Raw genomic sequence first — 24865 nt, forward strand, 5'->3', positions numbered from 1 at the left:
TTGGAGGTTTTGAATGTGCAACACTGTATCAAGATTACGCTGTAGAAGAAACCGTTAAAAGTCAATAGTGTTCGTGAGCTTCCTTGCAATCCGAAATCTCCGAGCTCGAGTTTTTTGTTCCTTCGCGACTAGATGAAGACAGAGTTGTAAATATAGTGGCGAGCAATGTAAACCAAGAGCATGTTAATTTCGTACTGTGCGCAAGAGTGTTATTCTTGGTTACTTGCAGTTACTTGTTTGTGTTATTGTAGTGTGTATGTGTGACGTGTCAGTGAGACGATTGGAATGCCAGCCGCAAGATTCACGTTAGAACAAAGATTTTTTTATGTATGACACGTACCTACGTGAAAACAAACTCGTGTCGAGACGTGTGTAGGTAATTTGTACAGAAATTCCCATGCGTTTCAACTCCACACAGAGATACGGTTAGACATCTTGTCCTTAAATTACGAGAAACTGTATCGTTAAATTTTAAAACACCTAAGCAAAAACGACGGATTCTAACCGAAGCAAAACTCGATGATATTGGTGCAGCGTTAGAAGGTTCTCCAAACAAACCTCTACGCCGTGTTTCACAAGAGGTGGGCGTGTCAAAATCATCGGCACATACAGTCACTAAGCTACTAAAATTAAAACCATACTCTTATAACACAGGTTAGTGCTCGTTTTGCAATATTTATATAAATGTCTGCATATGTCCATAAAAATAAGCGGGCATTTCAGGCCGCAAATGTCGGCATCTCCGTCAGTGCCGCCCGCCACGCTTCTCCCGATCTCTCGGCTGCAGATCGAAATGGACGCACGGTATTATATAAGAATATAATGTTGAAAATTTTTAAACTTTCAGTGCAAGTTATGTTACCCACTAACTAACAGAAATGAACTGAAGAATGGAGATTATATTTTAAAAACAAGCATGGCATTACTTTGGGTTTATTTTACCATTATGTGATGTTACACTGCATTGGTAAATTTTTATCTTGCATCATATGTGTTTTTAAGAATTTGTTTTTATTCATGTGTTTGGTTTAAATTCCTAAAGTTCTCGTTGCATAAAATAAAGAGAATAAACATGGTGATTGACAATTTTCTTGGCTATATTTACACCATTTTCTTGGCTATATTTACACCATTTTCTTGGCTATATTTACACCAGGGGCACAACCACAAATTTTTGTCTGGGGGGGGGGGCAAGTACCAGGACAAACGTGTCAATAATAATAATAATAATTATGATTATAAGCACTATTTTGTTTATCATTATATTATTATTGATTATATTATTATTGTTAGTAGTAGTAGTAGTATCAAAGATGTTATTATCCTCGTAAATTATGCAAAGAAGGGGTAAAGCAGTGCTAAAGCATTTGTGTTCAAACAAATGATTTGGATTATTTTTTCAACATGTTCAATTTCACATTAATAATGGAAAAAAAGCAAACAAACTATTTTTGAAATACAGTAGATGCTTGATATAGGCATTCCGAATATAATTCTATTGTTTACATTAACATGTATAACTTTCATGCACGATAGTATATGTTTCACACATATGCAACATGGAGCAACGTAAAATAAGAAAATATATATGCAATGTGCCAACACTCAATTGTGTACGTATTCAAAGTTTCTTTCATACATATATACACAACCTATATTATTTGAATACATTACACAATCAATTTCATCCACCTCATAACAAACCAACAACAAAAATTACACAAATGAGCACGCTCCCTTTCCTGAAAACAATTGAACGCATTTGAAACAAAGTCAATTAATTTTACTTCTCTCTCTCTCTGGTAATTTGCAATGCATTACAGAAAACAATCACATATTGCGAGCGAAGCGAGGCGAGCAAGAACATTTTTAGATACAATTTTTTTTTGCAGACTGAAATCAATATTGATTTAATAGGGTGCAAATAATTTCATGGGATGCCATGGCATTCTCTCTCTTTTCCATCTTTTTCATTTTGATTGTTCGGCACTCAGGGCCGAGGCCCACTGCCCCCTAGCTACAGTTTTGAACTTGATTTGACTCAAAAAGTCAGGGCTTGCAAGCAAAGCGAGGAAGAAAATTTTATGAAAAGTATTTTTATTTTACATAAAATTTGAAATTTGGGGCAGTAATTGCCCCCTGCAGGTACTCTTGGCCATCAAGGTTTGCCCCCCCCCCCAGAACTCATTTCCATACAAGGTTGAATGGGCTTCCCCCTGTGGTTGCAACCTTGACTTACACATCCCACTCTACAGGTGTGTCATGGCAAAAAGACTGTTAAGAAAATGTGTAGCCAACGAAGGTTGGTTGGGAAACATAGTTCTAAAGTTTTGTGTATCTAATGCTAGAAAAATCTGAAGTGATTTGTGTTCATTAATTGCCTTTAAAGGAAACTAGTAATTTATGTATATTGTTCTACTATTTATTTTTTGACCACAAGGTAAATAAGAGGTTAAATTTCTTCCCTTTTTTTTCAGGGATTTTTGAATTTGCAGTGGAGTCGATGGAAGAGAGTTCTCGTCACCCGAATAATAGCTATCATACCCACATTTTTCGTAGCCATGTTTAGCGATATCCAAGATCTTTCAGGAATGAATGACCTCCTGAATGCAGTTATGAGTTTGCAGCTACCATTCGCAACCATTCCAACAGTGGCCTTCAGCAGCAATACTCATGTTATGGGAGAATTTAAGAATGGAGTGTAAGTACTATTACTGTCTTCTTAACCCCCTTGCTTAATCTTAAGAAATAATGATAGTACCATATTTCACCACTTAATCATCGTACCATATTTTTTCAGTCAAAAAATTGGTTTATAACATTTAATCATTTAATTATCGCATTGGTGCATCAGATAATGAAACCAATGATAGTGGTGTAGAATCTTCAGACACAGAAAATATATTTTGTAAGTCCGTACTTTGCAACATTAGAAAATTTTATCAAGTTTAATATTTCAACTATACTGCACAAATCAATAACAAATATTGTGTTAACTTTTTTTGAAACAGAAAAAAAGGTTCACTAAACTGTCACAAAGAAATTATGAACATCAATTTGGACTATTCAATTTTGACGCATATTCACGATCCTAATCATACACCAGACAGTTTAGTAATAAATGATTTTTAAGTACTGGTAATACTGTCAATTTTTTTAAAAAAACAAAGCTTCACATAATATTTTTTTGCAGAAAAATTTGGAATAAATTCTGCAGTGGTTATGTGGTGAAATACGGTAACTTTATAAACCTGACAAGTAATGGGAATTTAATTTTTTAACATGTTCTATATTTTTTTTTCATCATTCCACAATTAACAGTGCCATAAAGAGATCTAAGTATGACTGAGCAGGTACTACTTTCAGCCATATTTCAGTACTCTTAATAATTGCCACCTTTATTAATATTGATTGTTGAAAAGAGTCAAGTTGTAACTACACCATATTAATATGGTGCCAAACTTTAAGGTGTAAAGTTTTTAGATATATTTTAGAAAAATATATAAATGTTGAATTTTATGTTATTTGAAAGGGAAAAAAATCCCCCCACCCCCAAAATCTTGATGGCGCAGTCTGCACCATAGTTTCCCCCTGTAGGCACCCCTGGTATAGGAGTAATTATTGTTGTGGGGCATTTCTGAAAAGATATTTACTTATTGAACTCTCTGTTATCATTGGCACAAACATTAAAATTTGTCAATTTTTCAGACCTACATTTTGTAATTAAGTATAAATATTAATTTATTGTTTTTAATATTTCCAACAGGTTCAATAAAGTTTTATCAGGAATACTTTCTGCAGTGGTAATAACCATCAACATATACTTTGTTGTTCAAACAGTTTCAAATGATATGCCAAACTACTGGTACCTGTATGTGCTGATTGCTGCTCTTGGTGTGTTCTACATTCTCTTCTGTCTGTATTTGGTAGTACACATGTTTATCTACATGGAGCTTATATCGTTTAATGAAAGAAGTGTAAGTATCATAAATATATTATTTTGTTTCTTTAATAATTCTCAGTTAAAGTGTATTTTTGCTATTAAACTGACTTGTAACTATTTCTGTTAATATGCTTTTATCACAAACACCTACAAATGGTCTAACAAAATACACTGATATTTAGGAAATTAGTTTTATTGAAAAGAAAGAAAGTGTGTACTTGTGATAATCATATGGCAATATATATTAAGTCATGTTTTTATGTTCTGTGCTGGAACTACAACTAATACAAAAGGTGTTCAATGATTATTTGTTCTGTCCCAATTTGTTTGTTTCTTGTTTCTTTCTTATGTATTTTTCACAATGTGCACCACTTTGTTCCTTTCGTAGACTCTCTAGTTATGACTTTTTCTGTATGTTCATAGTTCACTTTTTTCTTCCTCTTGCCATGTGTGGACTATCTGTCCTGAAAGTATCTGTCACCTTTTGATATACATCTTCCATGTCACCAGGACAGTTGCTTTTATTCAAATTTTTGTGATCTTAACTAAACATAAGCTAGATACTGAATTTGTGCTGTTAAATCTCTATTCATATGTCGTCCCTTTATTTATTCATGTAATAATATACGTGCTATTATGAATAAACCTATAAATTATATTCGTAGGCATGCGCAGACCCTCTGATTAAGAGGAAGGGGGGGGGGGGCAAAAGCCTGATGGAAGTTCAGTCGGTAAAGATAAACCTCACTTTATCTTTTCCTCCAAACAATTGTGTTCATGCATGTAAGGCAACAACTGTTTAGCCGCTAGAGCCTGAAGTGCTTAGTAGTTATAACTTCTCTCTCTAGTCTCTCGTAATTTACAATGCATTACAGAAAACAATAAAATTGCGAACAAAGCGAGCAAGAAAATCTTCAGATCCAATTTTTTGCAAACTGAAAACAATATTGATTTAATATGGCACACAAAAAAATCATGGGTCGCCAAGGCATTCTCTTTCACAATTTTTTTTCATTTAGATCGTTTGGCACCCAGGGCCAACTCCTGCTGCCCCCTAGCTATGGCTCTGAGCTTGACAAGACTATAAGAAAAGCATATATTGTGAGCGAAGCGAGCAAGGAAATTTTAGGAAATGTATTTTTATTTGTATTAAATTTGATATCAAGGGGAGCAATTGCCCCTCTGTGCCCTCCTGCAGGTGCTCTTGGCCATCTGGAAGAAATAATGCAAGAAAGACGTGAAAACTAATTCCATCTTGAGTATTTTTTTTTCCTTTTACTCTTACTTTATTTTACCTCAGTGTTTGCCCCCCCCCTTGATTTGATTTGATTTGATTGCACCCCTGTGGTTGCACCACTGCACCCCTCCTTTCCCCGTAGTTGCTTTGAACTTTAATCGGCTTGAACATACTTAATTTTCTTTAAGAGTATAATATTGTTTAATAATGGCGATAAGATTCCTCTACACTAAATTTCTAGATGAAAGTATAATAATGTAGGAACATGGACATCTGGAAGGGAGGGAGGGGGGGGGGGGGCTAGGATGGCCACCTTAGAAATTGAATGTCAACCTAAAAGTTTACATTTCAAATTGAAGTGGTGTGTTTTGAGGGGGCAACATTATTATCGGTGTAATATGCCCCATGGAAAAATATCTTGCTTGTCCCTCTGTGGGAAAAATCTGTGAACATCCATGATTAGGGGAGCAACCCCCCCCCATGTGCACACCTATTATATTAACATATTAATTTAAACATTTATACTATTATTTATGTTGTAGTCTACTGTTATTACAAGTATAAAAACACAGTTTTTTGTTGTAACATTTCAGGAGAACACACGCTCCCTTCATGAGACATTTATTTTTAGTTTGATTAAAGATACAGTTATAACAATGTGGTGAAATTTTTTTTAACAAAAAAGAATCAGTTATACAATGGATGTTGTCAATGTTACATTGCTGTAATATAGCAACTTAACTATGAAACAAGCAGTCTGTTTTATTTTTATTTCAGATAAAAAAAAATTGATCACATTTTTTATTTATTTATTATTATTATTATTTAAATTATGAATCCCAAATATCATCAGGCAATTCAAAATCATCATTGCTTTCACAGAGTTTCTTGATGTTTTCCGTTACATTAAATTTTAAAGATGGTGGCTTACTCCACTTTTGAAAAAGAAAACTCCATCGTGGGTCAATATTACCATTTTCTGTGTTCTTATACTTGTAATAATCATAGACTACAAGAGAAATAATTCTACAATGCAAGCAATGCATACATACAAGAAAAATCATTTATATTATTATTATTATTTTTGAGATGCTTGGTATGGTTCTCTCCCCTCCCCAAATATATTTCTAGATCCATGTCTAGTATATTTATTGTGTAGGTTCATTTCAGTTGCATAATATGTTAAAACATTTATTTTTTTCAGTGGGTGTCCAAGATAATTAGAGGACCTGTTGCCCCTAATTTTGGTTTAACAAATCAAGACTCTTCCTCAAGGTAAGTTCCTTTTCTTTTTTCAAGTTATATATATTTCTTTTTATTCCATTCTACCCGAGGACCCACCATGGACCCACACAGAATTCACCGGCTATACCTGAATCTATTAGCTGCTGTATTCATGCTGTGAACAAAACAGCAGATTCAAGTTTGTTATTTTCTGTCTAGTTGGCCTTCATTGACCACTGCATCGGTGTCAAAAGTTCAACAACTAATGAAAAGGGTAGAAGGTATTCAAGGTAGAAGGGGCAAACTAGTCAAGGTACAATTCTTTGACTGCATTTCCCTCGGAGAAGAGACAGCCTTCATGGCAGAGTGGTTAGCACAGCATGCTACAATGCCAGAGGTCCCAGGTTCAAATCCCGGCCTGGCCATAGGGTGTTCATCAGTTTCATCTTATCATCAATCCTCCTCATCTTCGCGATTAACCAAAAATGGCAGAAAAACAAAGTAAAATAAAATAAATCAGTCAATCAATCGGAGAAGCGATAATAGAGCCCACCTGATGTGATTAGCCTAGTCACGGAGTCCATGTATTACAAGATGGTAGAGTATCAGGAGGTTTATGGTAGAGGAAACAAGGAAGTGCAAAGTCTAAGGGACTCAATAGGAGCTGTAACTAGTGATTCAACTACCATGCATTATTGGTTATTTTTAAGACTCAATAATGATGCATAAAGTGACCTTGAATTATTTAAATATGACAAAATCATTTGAGATATTAGCTTGAGTTTGTCATAAATGACAAAAAAGTCACTGTACCGATGAAAGTACTTTTTCAACATAATGTGATTATATGTCTGGTTGTTTAAACTAGTGGTTATCAACCTTCGTGAGCTTCTGGCCTGGTAAATATATTTTTTTAAAGTTGATGCCCTGATCCGAACCACTTAATATGTTAATTAATATGTATCCTTGAAATTTAATATTAATAAATTATAGCATAATCATAGAGAGTGTTATTTCAATAATGTCTATGCTTGTTGACAAATATAGAATTTGATTTAAATTATTTGACAATGACTGGATCTAATAGAACACTTTAGTTTCCCCTGGCCAATATCATTAAATTAATTTGATCCATTTCGGACACCGGAAAATCCAATTAACCAGAATATTTCCACTTCAATATATTTGTTATTGAAAATTACTGCACAAAATAAATTATCCCTGTTGCCTGTCCATCCACATACAAATTTGGAGACGGGAAGAAACATGCCCTCGATTAGATTGTTGGATCGCGAACTGCCACTGTTGCGAAAGCATGTTCTGTTATCGCAGTGGAAACCCAAATGAGGTAGTTACCAGCTTGTGCTGCAAGTCATAAACTTCAGGAGAACCAGCATAATTGATGCGAGGCTCCGGTACCGTGGTGATTTTAGAAACTACTGAAGCTAAGAGAAATATAACAATTAAGTGCAGTTTTACGTGTTATTCACAGCTGTTTGCACTGTTAGAACTTCACTGCCTCCCATCTCTGCCATTATTTGCAACCAAATTGCAAGATGCCTACTTTCTTTCTGCATTTGAACCAAAGAAAATAAACGCAAGTATCACTAAAATGCACAAAACCATCATAAAGGAGCAAAGTGCAGAAACAAAACCTTAAAAATGATAAAAATGCAGTAAGTATCTGCTGCAAAAATAATGAAAAATGACCACCCAAAAAAACTTTAAAATATGAAATAAGAGCCATGTTTTTTTGGTTCTAACCGAAGCGAAATGGACTGTTATTATGCATTGCCTTCAAGACATTGAGAAAAATATGTATTTTCATCAACTGCTGAACCCTGGTTCATAAATTCTCTTTTTAACATAACCAGTCGAATCATACATACCTGCATATTTGCTGAAATTAGATCTGATGTTAATTTATGCCCTCTGTCAACATTATTATGTATAAACAATGAAAATAAATACTGATACGGTTATTATAATTATAATAAAAAACTAGGAGGTACTATTTCCGAGACAGTACTGCCAAGAAAGAGAAATAACTTATACTTATTTAATTCAATTGGCAACCAATTTTTTTCTGTACCACACATAAAAGCTTACAAAACTCAACATCACATAATATGTTAGAACTCCTATGTATTGATGAGAATAAATGAATTAACATTGCCATAATATGCAATGGTCAGACCAACAGCCGGATAAACTAAATTCCTTTCTGGTAAGTTTATCAATTCAGCTTTTATGTGACTCCACTGATAATCCAACATTATTCCAGTCTTCTAGATTTTGTCAAGGCGAAAAGAGTGGATTCTCTAGTATACTCTACTGCAGGTAATAGGGCAATATATTTGAGTAAAAATAGATCAACAGAACAGTACATTTTATTTTTATTGTTGTTAATATTGTTATTATTTTGCTGCAAGTACTTACCAATAGTGTGAAAATATGTAATATTCAATGTGTAGTATGCACCTCTGCTTGTAGCATAAAGATTGGAAAATAAATACTTGTCAGGTATGCTATAGAAATGGACGAGTTGTTTAGGATGATTTTCAATATTATTGGTGTTTCTTGTGCTTAATTCTTGATGCTTGGTTGTTTTGTTGATGTTTTCATTAGAGCTGAACCGATACCAACACTGATCTATCGATATGTGATTAAATATTTATCTCATGTGAAAATGTGCACATTTTAAAGCAAAACTGTAGATTGCTATGGTATAGTTTGAATGGCAACCTTATACAAAACATTCTGAACTATTTTAAAATATCACGATTTTCAAGTATCGGTATCGATAGGAATTGGTAAGAGTATCGATAGTCTTTACAGTATCGGCTCAGTGCTAATTTTTAGTGTTGTGTTCTGATTGTTTGTTATGCCTGTGTGTACTTCTGAAAGTTGACATAAAAAAATTGTATGTAATTTTGTTTTGTGCTTTCATGCATTCTGCATGTATATGCACAATATCATGTGTAGTTTCGTAGGTTGAAAGGTATTTAATTGCTAAATGCATGGTGCTTTAATTGTCATACTTCTGTGCAGTATGTGTATGTTGCTTTTGTTTTTGTTCAGTCTTATTGAATAATATTAAATGTAGAGCTGAACCAGGTTCTGATCATTGTTTGTAAGTAACGAGCTAGTTGTGACAAAAAAAGTTGGTTGATTTGGTATTTTCGATTGGGTGGTTAAGTCCACTTTATGCACAGTAAGGCTAATCGGGACTAGACCTACAGTTTAAAGTGGGATCCGAACCACTATGTGCCTCCACCGGGTACCAAAAAACATTTTTTTTTTCAATTATGTAACTTTTTTATGGAATGAGTAATTAATTTAACAGCTACTTTTCTGTATGTTTCAACAGTAATGAATGAAATTATTATATTTTCACATATACACACACACACACACACATTTGTTTGGCACAAATGTTTTATGTGTGATGTAATTTTTTTTAATTACAAGGTTTTATAAACACGAAATATGTGAGCGTATTGTTGTACCTTTTTATTTTCCTAGATTAATTTCGGTGACTGCTGTTACCATATACAACAGAACTTGTAGTTATCCATTGGCGGCAGTGACAGTAATGACCAAAATTAATTGAGAAACATAAGCAGGTACACTGATACGTTTTGTGTCTAAAGTCCCGTAACATGAATACAAGGTTTTACTTTGAATTTTCTCACCTGTGTGTTTTCATATTTAAGCGTACAAGGTTTGCAATAATTTAATGAAAATTAATGTTAAGTTTAGAAAGTCGTCAGTAATAATAATAATAAAAAAAACAACTGTTTACAGTTCATGTATGCAACATGTTATGTCACTCTTCAATGAAGTAACTTACAATTACTGTTTAAAGTAATAATAACTGCAACCAAGTACATTTCAAAAAGAGCAACTATAACTAGGTTACTTTTCAGAAAAATAAATTAACTGTTAGTTTTAACAAGTAACTTTTTTCGAAGCACCGATCTAATCCATGCACTCACCAGTACTTTTCTGAAGACTGGTATCCTTTGAGGTACACAGAATACCTTCCAATACTTTGAAGCCAGAATGAAGAAGGGAGAAATGGATTTGATAATTAAATTACAGCTATTAATATCTAACGATATTGTACAGCAGAAACTTGAAAAGATTGATATGCCATGATTGCACTGAAATACTTGTATTCTAACACTTATAATTAATTTAAAGATTTTTTTATTGCTGAAACATTAAGCATTGGCATTAGAATTGGTTCAAAGTGCGATCAGTTCAGCTCTGATTAAATGTGCATGTGTTGCTTGAAGTTGTAGCTAGACATCTTAGTAGTTTGTGAAAAGAGTAGATTTGTTGCTGTATCACTATTTTTCATGAGTAGGAATGCAGATTTGCATGTGTACCATACTGAAATTATCTAGATTGGGAACAGGCACGTAGCCAGGGTAAGGGCTAAGGGGGCTGAACCCCCCCTGAAATCCTACAAATATCTAATTTAAATGTTATTTTTATTGTAAATAACAGAAATAAAGTTATAACCACAGTAAAAACTGCATTACATCGAAAAAAGTCTAGTGAATAATAGAGGAACCAGATTATATTTTTATATTATACCATTTAATCCAAAGAATAAATGAATCCACAGCTTCTTTGTGAGAGGTCACAGAATGTAAACTTTATGAGCAAAATATACCACTAACTGTTAAAGCCTTTTTTTGAACTATTGTGTAAAAGTTAAGAACAAAATACAATAACTATGATTTTCAGTACACTAACTGTACAAAATATAAGAAAAATAATGGACAACAATTGTGTTAGATATTCATTGATTTGATGCATTGAGTAGCAATGTATATAATAATAACAACAATAAATTTGAATTGAAATTGGTATATTTTTGATAACATTTAGGCTCAGCTGATACCACTTTGAACCGATACCGATACTCTCACCGATTCCCACCAATTCCAATACTGATACTTGAAAATTGTAATAATTAAAAGTTATTAAAATTAAATTGATACAATAGTGTCTAAGAATTCCACTCTTGTTATGTGCATCAATTTACCAAGATTTTTGCTTTAAAAGGATCAAGAATTGAATTACATTAGAATATTAAATTACATGTTATGTTATCATAAAATTCATTATTTTCGCATAAAGTGGTGCAAAATAAAAACGAACTTAGAACTTTTACATAACTTCCATTATAACCAGACTCCGTGAAGTGTTGCACGGCATATTTGCGGATCCCATGAAAGTCCAAAATGCCGGAAAAGTATTGGCCAGTATTGGTAAATAAATTCCAACCGATACTTTCTGATACCGATACCGATACATTGGCATCGGTATCGGCTCATCCCTACTTATAATAGTTATTATTGCAAAATAACAGTAATAATTATTGTAAATTTTATTTGTACAAATCAAACTTTATCTTTGGCCTGACCCCCTCTACAAATATAATATTTCCGGTGATGCCCATGCTGATAAGGGATGAGCCCCCCCCAAATAAAATTCTGGTTACGGGGCCTGATTGGGAATATAGTAAAATTAATTAATGTAATTCTTTTCTATCCTGAATGATTTCAAGCAAATACAAGATAATAAATATTATGTCAACTAACTATTGCATTATTTTTTGAGGTAAAATATCCATTTTTGTTATTCTGGAAGTATTATTCTGTTATATTAACCAGCAAACATTCAGAACTGTTCAGCCACAGAAGGCAAGACTAGCTCAAGAGGATGGGTCTATACGTAATAAAGGGACGTGGGTAGGAACATGCATGAAACAATGCTGTAGATTTCAGAACAGTTATTTGTTTGTATGTGTTTGGGTATTTTGTTTATTAATGCTAATTTTATTATGTTTGTGATGGTTTATATGTATTTTGCCAGTGAAACTTCAATGTTTTTTCAGCAGATGATTTTCATACATCCCGTTTCCCTTATCCATTCCACCCCTACTTGGATACTGGACTTGTTCAGTCAGCACATGAATGATGATTGTGACTATGGCAGACGAATCTGTATCACTGGTTTTCATAGTAGAACTGAAAAATGTTGTGTTTGAATAAAATAATTCTTTAATCATGTCAAAGAAACCCACGATAAAACTTGTCATAAGCTACAGTACAACTTCAGTAAGGCCGACTTTCCATCCATCTATCACAAGCTGCTTAACACGAACTGGGATGTGTTGAAAACAAAGAATGACGTTGATCAAGCTACAGACGTGTTTTATGAAATTATATATAAAATATTCGATGAATGTGTCCCCTTAAAGAAAAACAGCAAACGACAGTACCCGTGTGTTTTACGAGCAGCATTATTAAAAATGTAAGTAGGAAACATTACCACCACAAGAAGTGGGAAAAACAGATGGGAGACTTTAGATACCACTACAATAAATTTAGAAATTAAAGTAGAGCATGCAAACACTTACAAAATAATAACTATTATCATAATTCATTCAGGTTGAATCAAGTTTCCAGCTTGAGAGAGGATGGGGCCACAGGTTCTTCCTGGAATGCAATGCAGACCAAAATTATATATTTTACACATATCAATCACAGTAATTTGCATTAATTTTCATAATTGATTGTGTTCGTGTTTGAAGTCCACTTTATGCACATTAAGACTAATTGGGACTGGACCTACAGTTTAAAGTGGGATCTGAACCACTATGTGCTCCACCGGGTATTAAATCCGGGACCCCTTTAATTTTCATAATTACAAGTGAGACTTGTGTAATGTCATTGTAGGAACGCCATAATTTTAAATTGAAACATTGTTTCTGTTGGGCTGAACATTCCATATGCCAAAATTACATGAACACTAAAGGTTCCATGTGATATTTATGAATCAAGACAACTTTAAATAAGAACACTGTAAAATTGTTTTGAATATCAGTAGGAATCTGTAAAAGCATCAGAATGCATATCAGTTCTGAAAAAAAGAAAAAATACTGTGCCTGAGAGTGCATATGGGAAGTTTTAGGAACATGTGATGCACCATGCTCCAACTGCCTTTTGATCTTAACACTAACACTAGGAAACCAATAATAATTATTTCTTCCAATTTCATTTGGAAATCAAACTTAGAGCTTACGTAAATAGAAGTAGTCTGGCATAGTCATTTGTGTGTCACAGCCATATGTGAGTGTTTGTGTGTTGCTAGCATGGTAAGATGGTGAAATAATACATTCAGGGAAGTTTTGCATAGAATCTACTGCATTGCCATTGGTCTACAAGTCTGTTTTCATAGAAATTTCATTGAGAAATGCAGGCTCGACCAGGACTTCAACCTTGGATATCCCGTTGAAGTAGCTGTGACAGACAATTCCGCACAGATAAATCAGCAAGAGCAAAAAACCAGGGCTTCCTCGGTAGCTCAGTTGGTAGAGCAAAGGCACGGTATTGCAGAGATCCAGGTTTGAGTCCTGATCAAACCTGGAATTTTTGCTTAAAATTCTATGTAGTACATCTCTTGTGTGTGCCAAACATTGAGATATGTGCCTGTCTGTGTGTGAGAAGTACCTATTATACATGCTTGCTGATACAGTAATATTTCCAACATTTGAGTACAATGTATATTTATCATTATTTTATTTTACATTTTATTTATAGTTTGATTTTATAAAAGAAAGAATTATGGAAGGCATCCCTGAAGAATTGATGAACAATTTCCGTAGGCCAATATAGCATTAGCTTTGGATAGAACTATGTGGAACAAGAAGTAATGTTCTGCGATTCAGAGCCAGTTTGTGTTATTGTAGTGTAAAATTCCAATTGTGTTGTGCTGGTAGCTTTTGGGTGATCTTTTGTTTTGTATAAAAGTCATTAATAGCAAATATTCCTTGGTTGACATAATTTCGCAAAAATAAAAAAATAGAATAGTGCCACATAGTGCATTAGCTAGTTATGACATTCAAGTTTATTTCACTAGGAAGTACACAATGTGTGGTTATTGTGTGTATACATAGTTATAAATTGGGACATTAATGTTAACTAACAAAATTTTCCATTGCCACTTTTAGCTTGAAAGTTTATGATTAATATTTGAAATTCTTTGTGCCAACACAATGGAGTGAAATGAATGTAAATAAAACAGTATATTAACATTGATACATAGGTATGCACATTCCTAGTTGAAAAAAAGTGAAATCCTAACTAAATACTTTCAAATTAATATATTTTCATTTGATGTAGTTGATTTTTTTTATGTTGTCCTATAAAATACAATTATGACGCATTATTAAATGTTCAGTTGTTAAAACAGATTGTTGAGACTTACTGTTGGATTGTTGGCTTTTTGACAGTCTAAAATGTTGTGTGTGTGGTACAAATATGTATTTACAGTTCTTACAATTTTGTTTATTTTGTTATTTTTATGGGAAGATGTATTTGTATACTGTTGCTGGTGTTAAGTTCAGGTGACTGTAAATGAACATATGAATATGATGAATGTTGAATTGGAAATGAATCATTTTGTGACAATTATATTGTGCAGACGATAGTGTTCCAGAATCTGATATCAAATATTAAACAGGAATGGCCCATTTGTTATTAATATATGGCTGTGATGTATTTTAATTACCTTAGAGAAAGTAATTTAAAAATTTATTTCACAAAACAGGGTAGAACTTATTTGTAAACTTATTGGCAAATCTACCGATAAATCATTATTGGCTTGCACTAATTGAGAACCAATACATCGGCCCAATCTCAATATTTAGTATTCTTGATTAATAACACGCACACATATACACATATACACAAATGAACAAATAAATACATTTGAAATAAAATTAAAATCACACAAATTCATGAAGCTTGAATGCTTTTTGAGGTGTGTGTGGGTTGTGGAAACCCGATTTTATGTTCTTGGGTTAATTTTCCCCACTTTACATTTAATCTTCCTTGTTCCAATGAAGAAAAGTATTACAAAATTTTCACACATTATAAGTTCTTTATCTTCATCCCATGAAAAACATTCCAAGTTCTACTATAATGTAATAATCCGCGGCATTTATATTTACATGTATGTGTTGAAATACATTATTTTTCTTTCATTCCCCCCCCCCTCTCCACTCTTTCTTTCTAAACACTTTTTTGGGCTGATTTTCAATTTATCTTCCTTTACTTATTTTCTGTTCTGGGCCACTTTTAGCTTCTTAACTTTGGATTACTGTATCATAGTTGGTAATCCTCTTCTTTGTGTCCTATAATGGTTCAGTTTACAGACTGCTCCTTACTTACACATGCCAAAGAATTGTCTTGAATGTGGATTGAATGTTGAGGTTTAAACCATATCTACCACATGTGGTATGCTGTTCTAGTGATTTTAATTATATTCACTATGGTGATGCAACCATTGTATTTACAATAGTAAATATATATAATTTGTAGAAAGCATTATACATGAATGTAATATCCATTTGTATACAGGCTCTGAAATAAATGACTGTGATATGAAATTCATGTCTGGACGATAAACTCTACAGCTCTAACCAATGGAATATATATGATAGTAGAATGCAACAGCTTTCAGAGGGTGTAGTGCAACATTATATAACCTTTTTAGTAATTTAAATTTAAAATGCAGGCTCAACCAGGACTGTTCGACCAACTGAGCTTAAATTTCTGGGCAGTACATCTGTGTGTGTCAAATCATAAGAGGAAGATTATATAACATCAATGGACTGTGCTAAGCATGTCACCAGAGCCAGCGTCCTGGATGCGTTTCCAAACAAACTTCCACGCAGTGAAGCCCTTATGCTTCAGCATCGCAAACTGATCACGAAGATGAGACTATTATTATACTGACAGCAGTTAGGAAAGAGAATGATGATGTGTATCATACATCAATGTAAAGACTAGATTCTGGAGAATACCTGGATATTTTACTCATTCGTCACGGATAAGGGGTTGGTGAAGAAATAATGTAAGAAAATTCGGTAGTTTTTCAATTTACTATAGGAACATTACGTAAGGTATCTTCATGTTTTTTTTAAAAAAAAATATGGGTTAAAACCATCAATGTTCTGAAGGCTTTATTTTTTCATGCCTTTCCTAAAAAAACAGACCCAACTTTCTTCTGTAATTAATTAGTAAAATATCTACTTATTCATCAGAATCTAATCTAATCTTTACACTGATGTGCGATACACCTCTATTTCCTTGCTAACTGCTGTTACGGGAACAAAAGTTATCCCTTTCCTATACATTTTCAATGCAAAAGGATAGGAGCTAGCAGGTTGAAAGTTTTGTTTGTAAACATACATCTGGGATATTGACTGCTAGTGATGTCAACATTTAACCAGTCCATTATAGGTTTTTCAGGGGACTGCATCTGAAGAACTTATAATGCAGGAAGAAAAAAAATAATCTGGGAAATTTTTATCTCATTTGCTTATTGTTCGTTTAACCAAAATTTTCAGTTTGGTGGGTGTAACCACTGCCAGATTTAGTAGGAAAGGAGGCACAGGAGCATGTTTCCCCACCAAAAGGCATTATGTATTATGCAAAGTCATGATATATTTATTTCCAAAGGAACAAAGTGTTCTGTAACATGTAGAATCCTTATAATATATTTTTAATTTAAGACAAAAATAAAGTTTAGTACTTTTAGGCTAATTTGGACTGGACACAGAAACGTACCGCTACTAGAAACATCTTGATAATAATGTGAATACTGCACCATTGGGGATACCTTCAAAGAATGGCATAGTAAAAGATATTGTACGAAAATTTACACTGATGGAGTGAAATCTTTCCTGAAAAGTTAATGATCAAGCTTATATATTATTTTTCAATCCTTGTTAATACAAGCAACCATACCTAAGAGGTACTGGTACATTTCTTGGTGAAGGAACATACCACAGTGCTTTGATTGCATTTTAAACTGAAAGTACAGTCCAGGTTTAGCTTACCTGAACACAAAGTGGGCCTAAAATAAACGTTGCCAAACTTCTGTGCCCCTTCCAGAAAAAGATTCTGGACCTGCTTATGGGTATAATGGTAAATTTAGTATCAAAATTACCGTAAATGAAGGATTTGTGGAATATTTTATGGAGTGTTCTGGAAAATTTAGGAGCATCACGGGAGTGTGGATAAATCACTGCCTCTGCATAAATTGGCTCTTGGGCTTACCCAAGCTCTAATTAATACATGGGGGCAATCCTGGAAGGTATAGGTGGCTGAAGCATGGTATTGATCACTTCCATCTTCATCATGGCAGAAATAAAGAATGGGTAGGGGTCCTACCTCAACAACTTTTACAGAGCTTTATGTTTTTATCTTTTTTTGGTTTTCCAGGACATATTTTTTTTATGCATGCTACAAATACCAAAAACCTGATGTCAAATACTCAATACTGGGGAGTGCTATTGACTTCACAAGAATGAAAATAATTCATATGCCTTACCGAATCAAAACATTTCAATTTCCTGTTAACAGTTTACCAAACATTTACATAACTCGTTATGTTCGGAGTAGACTAAATTAAGCCTATTATTCCTATTACTCTGTCCTAAGGCAACATGTGGCAATAGAAATATAAGTATGTCAAGATTCCCATACCCAAGTAACGCAACAGTTGCGTGAAAAGGATTAGAACAGACAAAAACAAGAAATTAAAACAAAGACTTGGAGATAATACCACAACACGAACTAGAAGGCAGGACAATAAAGTTGTGGAAACTTCAAAATAACTTAACCTGCCATGATAAGTCTTGATTATGATCTTGTGAAGCCATAGGAGTTGATTATCAGTTTATTTATGAGATATTCGAAACAACAAACAAAACCTTACTTGCAGTAACTGAACTTTTATTACTCAATTTTTCCACCCTGATCTCAAGAGAATTTTCCAATATTATTACACACTTAGAAAAAGACACACGAGTTGTGTTGAAACCTTCAGTAATATAAAAGTTCAGTCACTGCAAAGATTTTTCTTCATGAAATACATGGAAACATGATTTTACATTTTTCAGGGAACCAAGATGAAGAACTTTAACATGTTAGAAAATGTAAAAGTGGTGAGAATTTTATAACATTTTGCTTTGTTCGGATTGTGAGGATTGAACGTAAAATCAGGTGCTGTGGAGTAGTTGCTTAGTGCACCGGATTTGTTGTAAAATCACAGATTTGTTGTAGGTTCGATCCCCACCACCTGCAAAAATAAATGTGTTCACTGAAGATGAAGGAAGAGTGTCAAGCACTAGACAATGTCCAATGCACTGTATTTTCTTTGAATTGCTATTGGTAAAAATTTTCTATTGGCCAAAATGTACTGTATAATTTCCATAGTGCTGACTGTATATGTAACTAAAAGCCCCAAGCATGTGTATAAAGCACTTGTGTACTTTTTATTTTCTTTGTGCCTGAAGTTATCTTTTTTTTGTTGCAGGGATGCATCTACATTTACCCTCAGTGAAAACAATCCTGTAACTATCAACTAGAGAGATACTAATTTCGTTGAATCCATTTTGAGTGGTAAAAAAAGTAAGGGGGCATAAAGTATTTATAAACATTTAAAATGATAGAAATGCCCTATTGCTGTTGTCTTGCAGTGAAATGCAAACACAAATACAAGACTGGATTTACCAAATATGTCTATAGTTGGTTTTGGTTTTCATGAACAAAGGATAAGTAACACATTTTGTTTACACAGACTAGTCATTAGTGTTACTAACACAACAAGCACTAATTAAAGCCACCAGACTTTATATTGCACATCACAATCATTAACTTTTATTTCTTTAATGTGCACATTGTGTGCTGGTGATTTTAAATGTCAAATATGACAAAGAACATGCAATTCATTAAAATATGGGGACATGGCTTTTTCCTCACATTGATCTCTATATTGAATTTCTTTATATTGTAATAAAATGTCAGATATAGGGGAAAAAATGGTAAGTGAAAACACGATGAAACGGGAAAATACTAAGATGTATTTTATTTTGTTTGTTTTGAATGCTGCGCACAAGTATCTTTCATTAACCAAACCTAATTAAGGAAATGAAAGGAAAACAGTCAATGAACCTGGTCTGGTTAACACAATGCAAGGTTTCTCATTTTTATGAAAGAATTTATTTGAAAATTTAAATCACAGATTACTTCCAAAGTGCAATTTTTAAAAATTAAAGGTGATACATATACTAGACTAAGGAAGCTGGAAATGAAACAAAGGTTTTTGAGTAAAGGTTAACAATGATGATAACCAATCTTTTCATTTGAAGTATTGAATTCAGTTTTCAGTAGTTGAAGTCATATGTTAATGAAATGCCAGGAAGGCAATAACTTTAAACACACACGTAACTTCAATTATTTTACACATGTTCATCATACCAGTTTTAGTTTTTTTATCAGTGGTTTTTATTTGGTTCTCCCCATAACCATCGATTTCAGTGACTCACCATTCACCAACAGTCTTCTGTAAATTGTGACAGACACACCGAAGTCAGTAAGTTAATAAAGTAATTTTTCACAAAAGACACACACAATTAATATATATTGTGTAAGAAGATAATTCAACCATGCTTGTGCTATTAATTTAAATAATTATATTTTGTTAATTATATACTTATTGTATCATGTTACTGTGACTGTACCACTGCAAGGTAAGTATGATTACAGTGGGTACAAATAATTCCAAGGTAAAATAAATGTTGCCTATCATCATGGCATGGAATATGAACACAATTGCATTGTTACTAACCATGTTTTATTATATTATATATATGCGTCTATCTGAAATTAGCATGGGGTAGATTTTTTTTACATTTTGGACATTGGTTCGTAAGTATTATCCTCTACCAAATTCCAAAGAAACAAGCAAGATATTTCTTTGTACTGGTTACGTTTCAGCTTATACACAAACTTTTATCAGGGCAAGAAAATTTTACACGAGTATTGCTTTTACACATAAGTCAAACAATGTCCATTTCAAACAATTAAGAAAGAAACCTTTCAATTAGCATATTTAAAAAAATAAATAAAAAATAAACCTTTGTATCTTCTGTAGTTTTTTAGACTTTAAAATCCCTGAAGACTTTTTTAAAATTTATGAAATATCAACTTATGATTTTAAAACTGCATCTTAACTCTTTTGCAAACTAAAGTTTTGCTTAAGTAACCGCTTAGAATTGCATTATTTGATTATTAAGTAAAAACTTTCATTGTTTTAAAGAACAATTATTGTAACACAATGAAAGCTTCGTGTACATATTGAAACATAGCCAGTGGAAACAAAATTGTGCTAGTTTCAGTTATTAGTTGGCTAAACATATGGCCCTGGAAGTATTTTAGAGTAAAAAAAGGAACGTATGCATTGTGAAATTGTCCTGAAACTTGGTAAGCACTTCTATAAAAATGTAATGTGGTATGAATGATTCAACATGACAGAATGAAAGAGTGCAATACATTTAATTTAACTATAAAATAAAAATGGTAAAAAAAAACTTTATTGTTATCTAATATGACTGAGTGTATATAATGTAAAAATACCTCTATATTTTGGTAAATTAAAATTCAATACTTGGGAAGGACAGGTTGTGTAAAAATTTAATAGGGATTTATTTGTTATTGTAGTGATTGTTTTAATGAGGAAGAATTTAACATTATTGTGAATGCTTTTTAGATTGTTACTTGTGAATACATGCAATAATAACTGTGTGTACCTTTATACAGTACACAGTTCTAAGTGTCACTTACTAAGAATATTCCAGTGATATTAATACATGAAAAAATACAGCATAGGGCACTGTATTTTTTATTCAAGTACAGCTATTGAGTGGAGAGAATGTGATTGTGCTTTTGAAAGAATACAAGATTAAGAATAAATTATTCAAATTGGTATGAGGTTCATTTTCTGGGGTGGTTGTTCTCAGATGGGAATTTATCGGACACACTGCATAGAACAGCTCTAGGGTTCACCCAGCCTGTAATCAGTGGGTACTCTGGGGATAAAAGGCAGCCAGAGCATAGTTTGGAGCCCTGCCTTAAAGGTACAGGAATAACTTTACTTTTACAATTTTATTAGTATTATTAGTGTGTACTCTAGAGTTGAATACATCTTAAACATGTAGATCCACAGTTTTTCTTTAAAAAAAAAGCCCTCACTGGCAGTGGCGTCTCCAAGATTTTTGGAGAGGATTGACTTATTTTTTGGTAGTCTGCATTACATTTTGCAATATTTTCCAGTTTAAAGCCAAGGGGAGGAGGGTATAACACCCACCAACCCTCCCTTAGGCATACCACTGTCCACTGGGTTTAAATTTAGGACCACTTGAACCAAACATGAGACCACTATCCATTAACTGTTACAGGTAGTGAGAAAATACATTTTATTCCCTTTTTTTTTTTTAACTAAAAAGCCATGACAAATACAGAGGATCCTTCATAGTTCAGTGGAAATTGTAGGTAGTGAGGACAATCTGGGAACAACTAGAAAAAATCACTTCAATCTAGAATACCAGATAATAGTGGCAACTATAAGTTATCAGAAATTTTATATCTGTATTTGAAAACCACCTGATTCCATTGACCTTCAAAGAACTTTTGTGTCCCCAGAGTGTCTGCTTTTAATTACAACCACGAATACTCAGACTCTCAAATTTTCAAGATATTTAAGAATAACAACACATTGAGTAGATCAATTTCAATATTGAATACTAAAGGAATGAGGGATCATGGCCTTGTCTTAATCTTGTATCCTTTCAAAAAGTGCTCGTGTTGGAACATGTTGAGCTTTTCATTGTAGACTCAAAATTGCTCCACAGTGAATTTGTTCAGGGCGAGATGTCCTAATAGATCTGTTATTGTGGTGCTATTTTTTTAAAAAAAATGTTTTCTAGTCTTTTAACAACAAATAATGTGTGGACATGTCAACAACAAACTTTTGTATTTTTCTTATCTCAGGGCAAGGAAAGTCTTAACAAGCAAAATTATGTTAAAAAATGTTCAACTTGCAGAACTGGAGACAATTGTTCATGGAATAGTATTATGTACATTTTTAATGCCTGTATTAATGTGTTTTTTATGGGACCACATATATTTTAAGACACTGATTAAATACAGTTAAATATCTTCATACAAACTATAAAACCATGCTTTTTGTTCTCTGCAGGTATTAATGAAATGCAATTTTCTCAAAAATACAATTCAGTTATATTTTTACTCATTATACATGTGCTTTTACTTATTTTCCGAACATTTGTTTTTAAAAGATATAAATCACCACTCATTTAGTCACACATCTTGATTGCAAAGGTGAATAAGTCATTAAGATTTTGGACTATGAGCTAACAGTATTAGCAGTCTTATATCTGTATTTGACCAGTGTTGCTAAATATTTCAAAATCTGAAATATAGTTCCTCACCATGAGGTGCAATTTTCTGGATGATTAATTTGTAACATCAGTCTTCATATATTTACATAGTTAGTAGTTTTTTAAAGCATTCAATCATCTTTAAGAGTAGCAAATCATAATTTTTCCAAAGGACATGTCATGAAAATTAACTGATGCAATTTTAAAATTTTTAAGCAAAAACTGGAAATTAGTATAATATCCCATAAATGTAATTAGAAATGCAAGAGACTTAAAAACCTACTAAATTGTGCATTTGAGAAAATTGTTAGCTAAACAATAGAATGAGAATTTAACAATGACATAGTTACCTTTATTAATTTCTTCATTAATAGGCAGTCCTGTTTCAAATAATTGCTCAATCAATCATCGGTTTCATAAGGTTTACGTTTACATCTTTACATGAAAAGGAACTGGATGTAAATGTATTGTTATTAGAATTTTATTCATGGTCATTTGGACTAGTTTGTGGTTTGTGATCAGTCGTAGAACAAAGATTTTCTATATACGTAATTAACTTCATGTTTAGTCATATTCAAAAATACATCTGTAACCATTCACGTTATATATTTTCTTGCAAGTGATCAGGGATCAGACATATATTGGTGTCTGCCTGACTGGGCATATTTTATGCATGTACATATATCTAAGGCTTTGCTTTTCCTAAATAGATTTATATTCTCTTTCTCTTTACATAAAAAAATTCTATCATATTCTGTTGTAAGAAATTTTTGTATTGTCGGTTTGATTTTGTATAAAATCTTACATGATTGTAATAGTGTGACAAGATTACACTTGGCTGTGCAAGGTTGTTTATAATTTACCTAAGGTATGTGTGCTTTCAATTTATGTATTTTGCATTTCAGGTGAAAAGGAAGTTGTATACTTGTTATTTTGAAATAAAAATGGTGATGAAAATTGAATGTTTTTGAAAGGTTGTTACTATTTCAGCAATCACAAGGAACATATTATGTCACAACCTTACCATGAAAATCTGCCAGCTGTACTTTAAATTATTAATGAATGAATTATTGTTTATTAACATTTGCACAAAAACAAGTAATATCTAATGTTTTAGACATGCTAAATTGTTGGGAAATATTGAGCCATTATTTTGAAATTTGTACAAGAAAGTGATATTTGTATAGATGTATTTTTTCATCACCGTAATTTTTTTGTATGTTGAAGTAGGTCATGAGACATGAATATTGTACAATTTTGAGGCCCTGAAAAAAATGTCCTTCCCCTGTAGAAAAGATTCAAGGTCATACCCTCAATTTTTCATGAAAAGTGAAACGGGAGTAAGTTTGGAGTGCTGTATCTTTGGAAAGCAACATCATCTCAAACTTTTGTTTTGATATACTGTTAATATAAGACTGTTTGCTTATATACATTCAATTGTTTTGATGGGACATTGTTATGCAGCAACAAAGAGGGTCCAAAATGTAGTATTTTCATGTTTTCAGCTCTTAATATCTTGGTTAAGCAACAGTACGCCAAAGATTTGTTCACTGGGCATTGGCACAGCTTGGCTAATCCGGACTGGGGACTTGAAGTCTAAAAGGGGATCCAAACAAATTGTACCTCAACCTTTCATCAAACCCAGGACCCGTTGATTACAAGGAGGCAACATTACCACTACATTATCCATCCAAGAAAGAAAAATGAAAACTGTCCCACAACTTGACAAGACATGGATTATTCCATTTGGAACAAAGAAAGGGAGGAGAAAGGGCTGTTCCACTTTCTGATAGGGGAGGAAGTGTGATAATTTACCAAAGATACAGCACTCTAAACTTACTCATGTTTCACTTTTCATGAAAACTTCAACCTTTTCTACAGTGGAGAGAAAAGTTTTTCAGGGTCTCAAGATTGCACAATATTAATTTCTCATTATCTACTTCAACATATAAAAAAATAAGCGAAACAAAAATACAACTATCTCACTTTGTTCAAATTTCAAAATAATGACACTTAAGCTATAAGAATTCCATTGCAACAGTTCAAGATTAACTAGGGATGGGCCAATATGAAATTTTGGCCGATACCAATAAAGTAACGATATAAAATTTACCGATACCGATAACCG

The 24865-nt window shown here is 32.9% G+C and overlaps 1 protein-coding gene across 3 annotated transcripts in view; it reads left to right on the forward strand.

Moving 5' to 3' along the window:
* Mvl (solute carrier family member malvolio) overlaps positions 1-23693 on the forward strand; it is a 132650-nt gene extending 108957 nt beyond the window's left edge. For 2 of the 3 annotated variants that reach the window (XM_083135366.1, XM_083135365.1), the window contains 4 exons: positions 2478-2701; positions 3767-3977; positions 6385-6455; positions 18813-23693. In XM_083135366.1, the coding sequence (XP_082991492.1) occupies positions 2478-2701; positions 3767-3977; positions 6385-6455; positions 18813-18864 (558 nt within the window). In that variant the 3' untranslated portion in view covers positions 18865-23693. Of the gene's footprint in view, positions 1-2477; positions 2702-3766; positions 3978-6384; positions 6456-14026; positions 15850-18812 lie in introns of those variants that run through there. The other variant, XM_083135367.1, reaches the window with a different exon arrangement.
* The last annotated feature ends 1172 nt before the right edge of the window (positions 23694-24865 follow it).

This window comes from Lepisma saccharinum, chromosome 14 (assembly GCF_977018435.1).
Source record: "Lepisma saccharinum chromosome 14, izLepSacc3.1, whole genome shotgun sequence".
Taxonomy (NCBI): Eukaryota; Metazoa; Arthropoda; class Insecta; order Zygentoma; family Lepismatidae; genus Lepisma; species Lepisma saccharinum.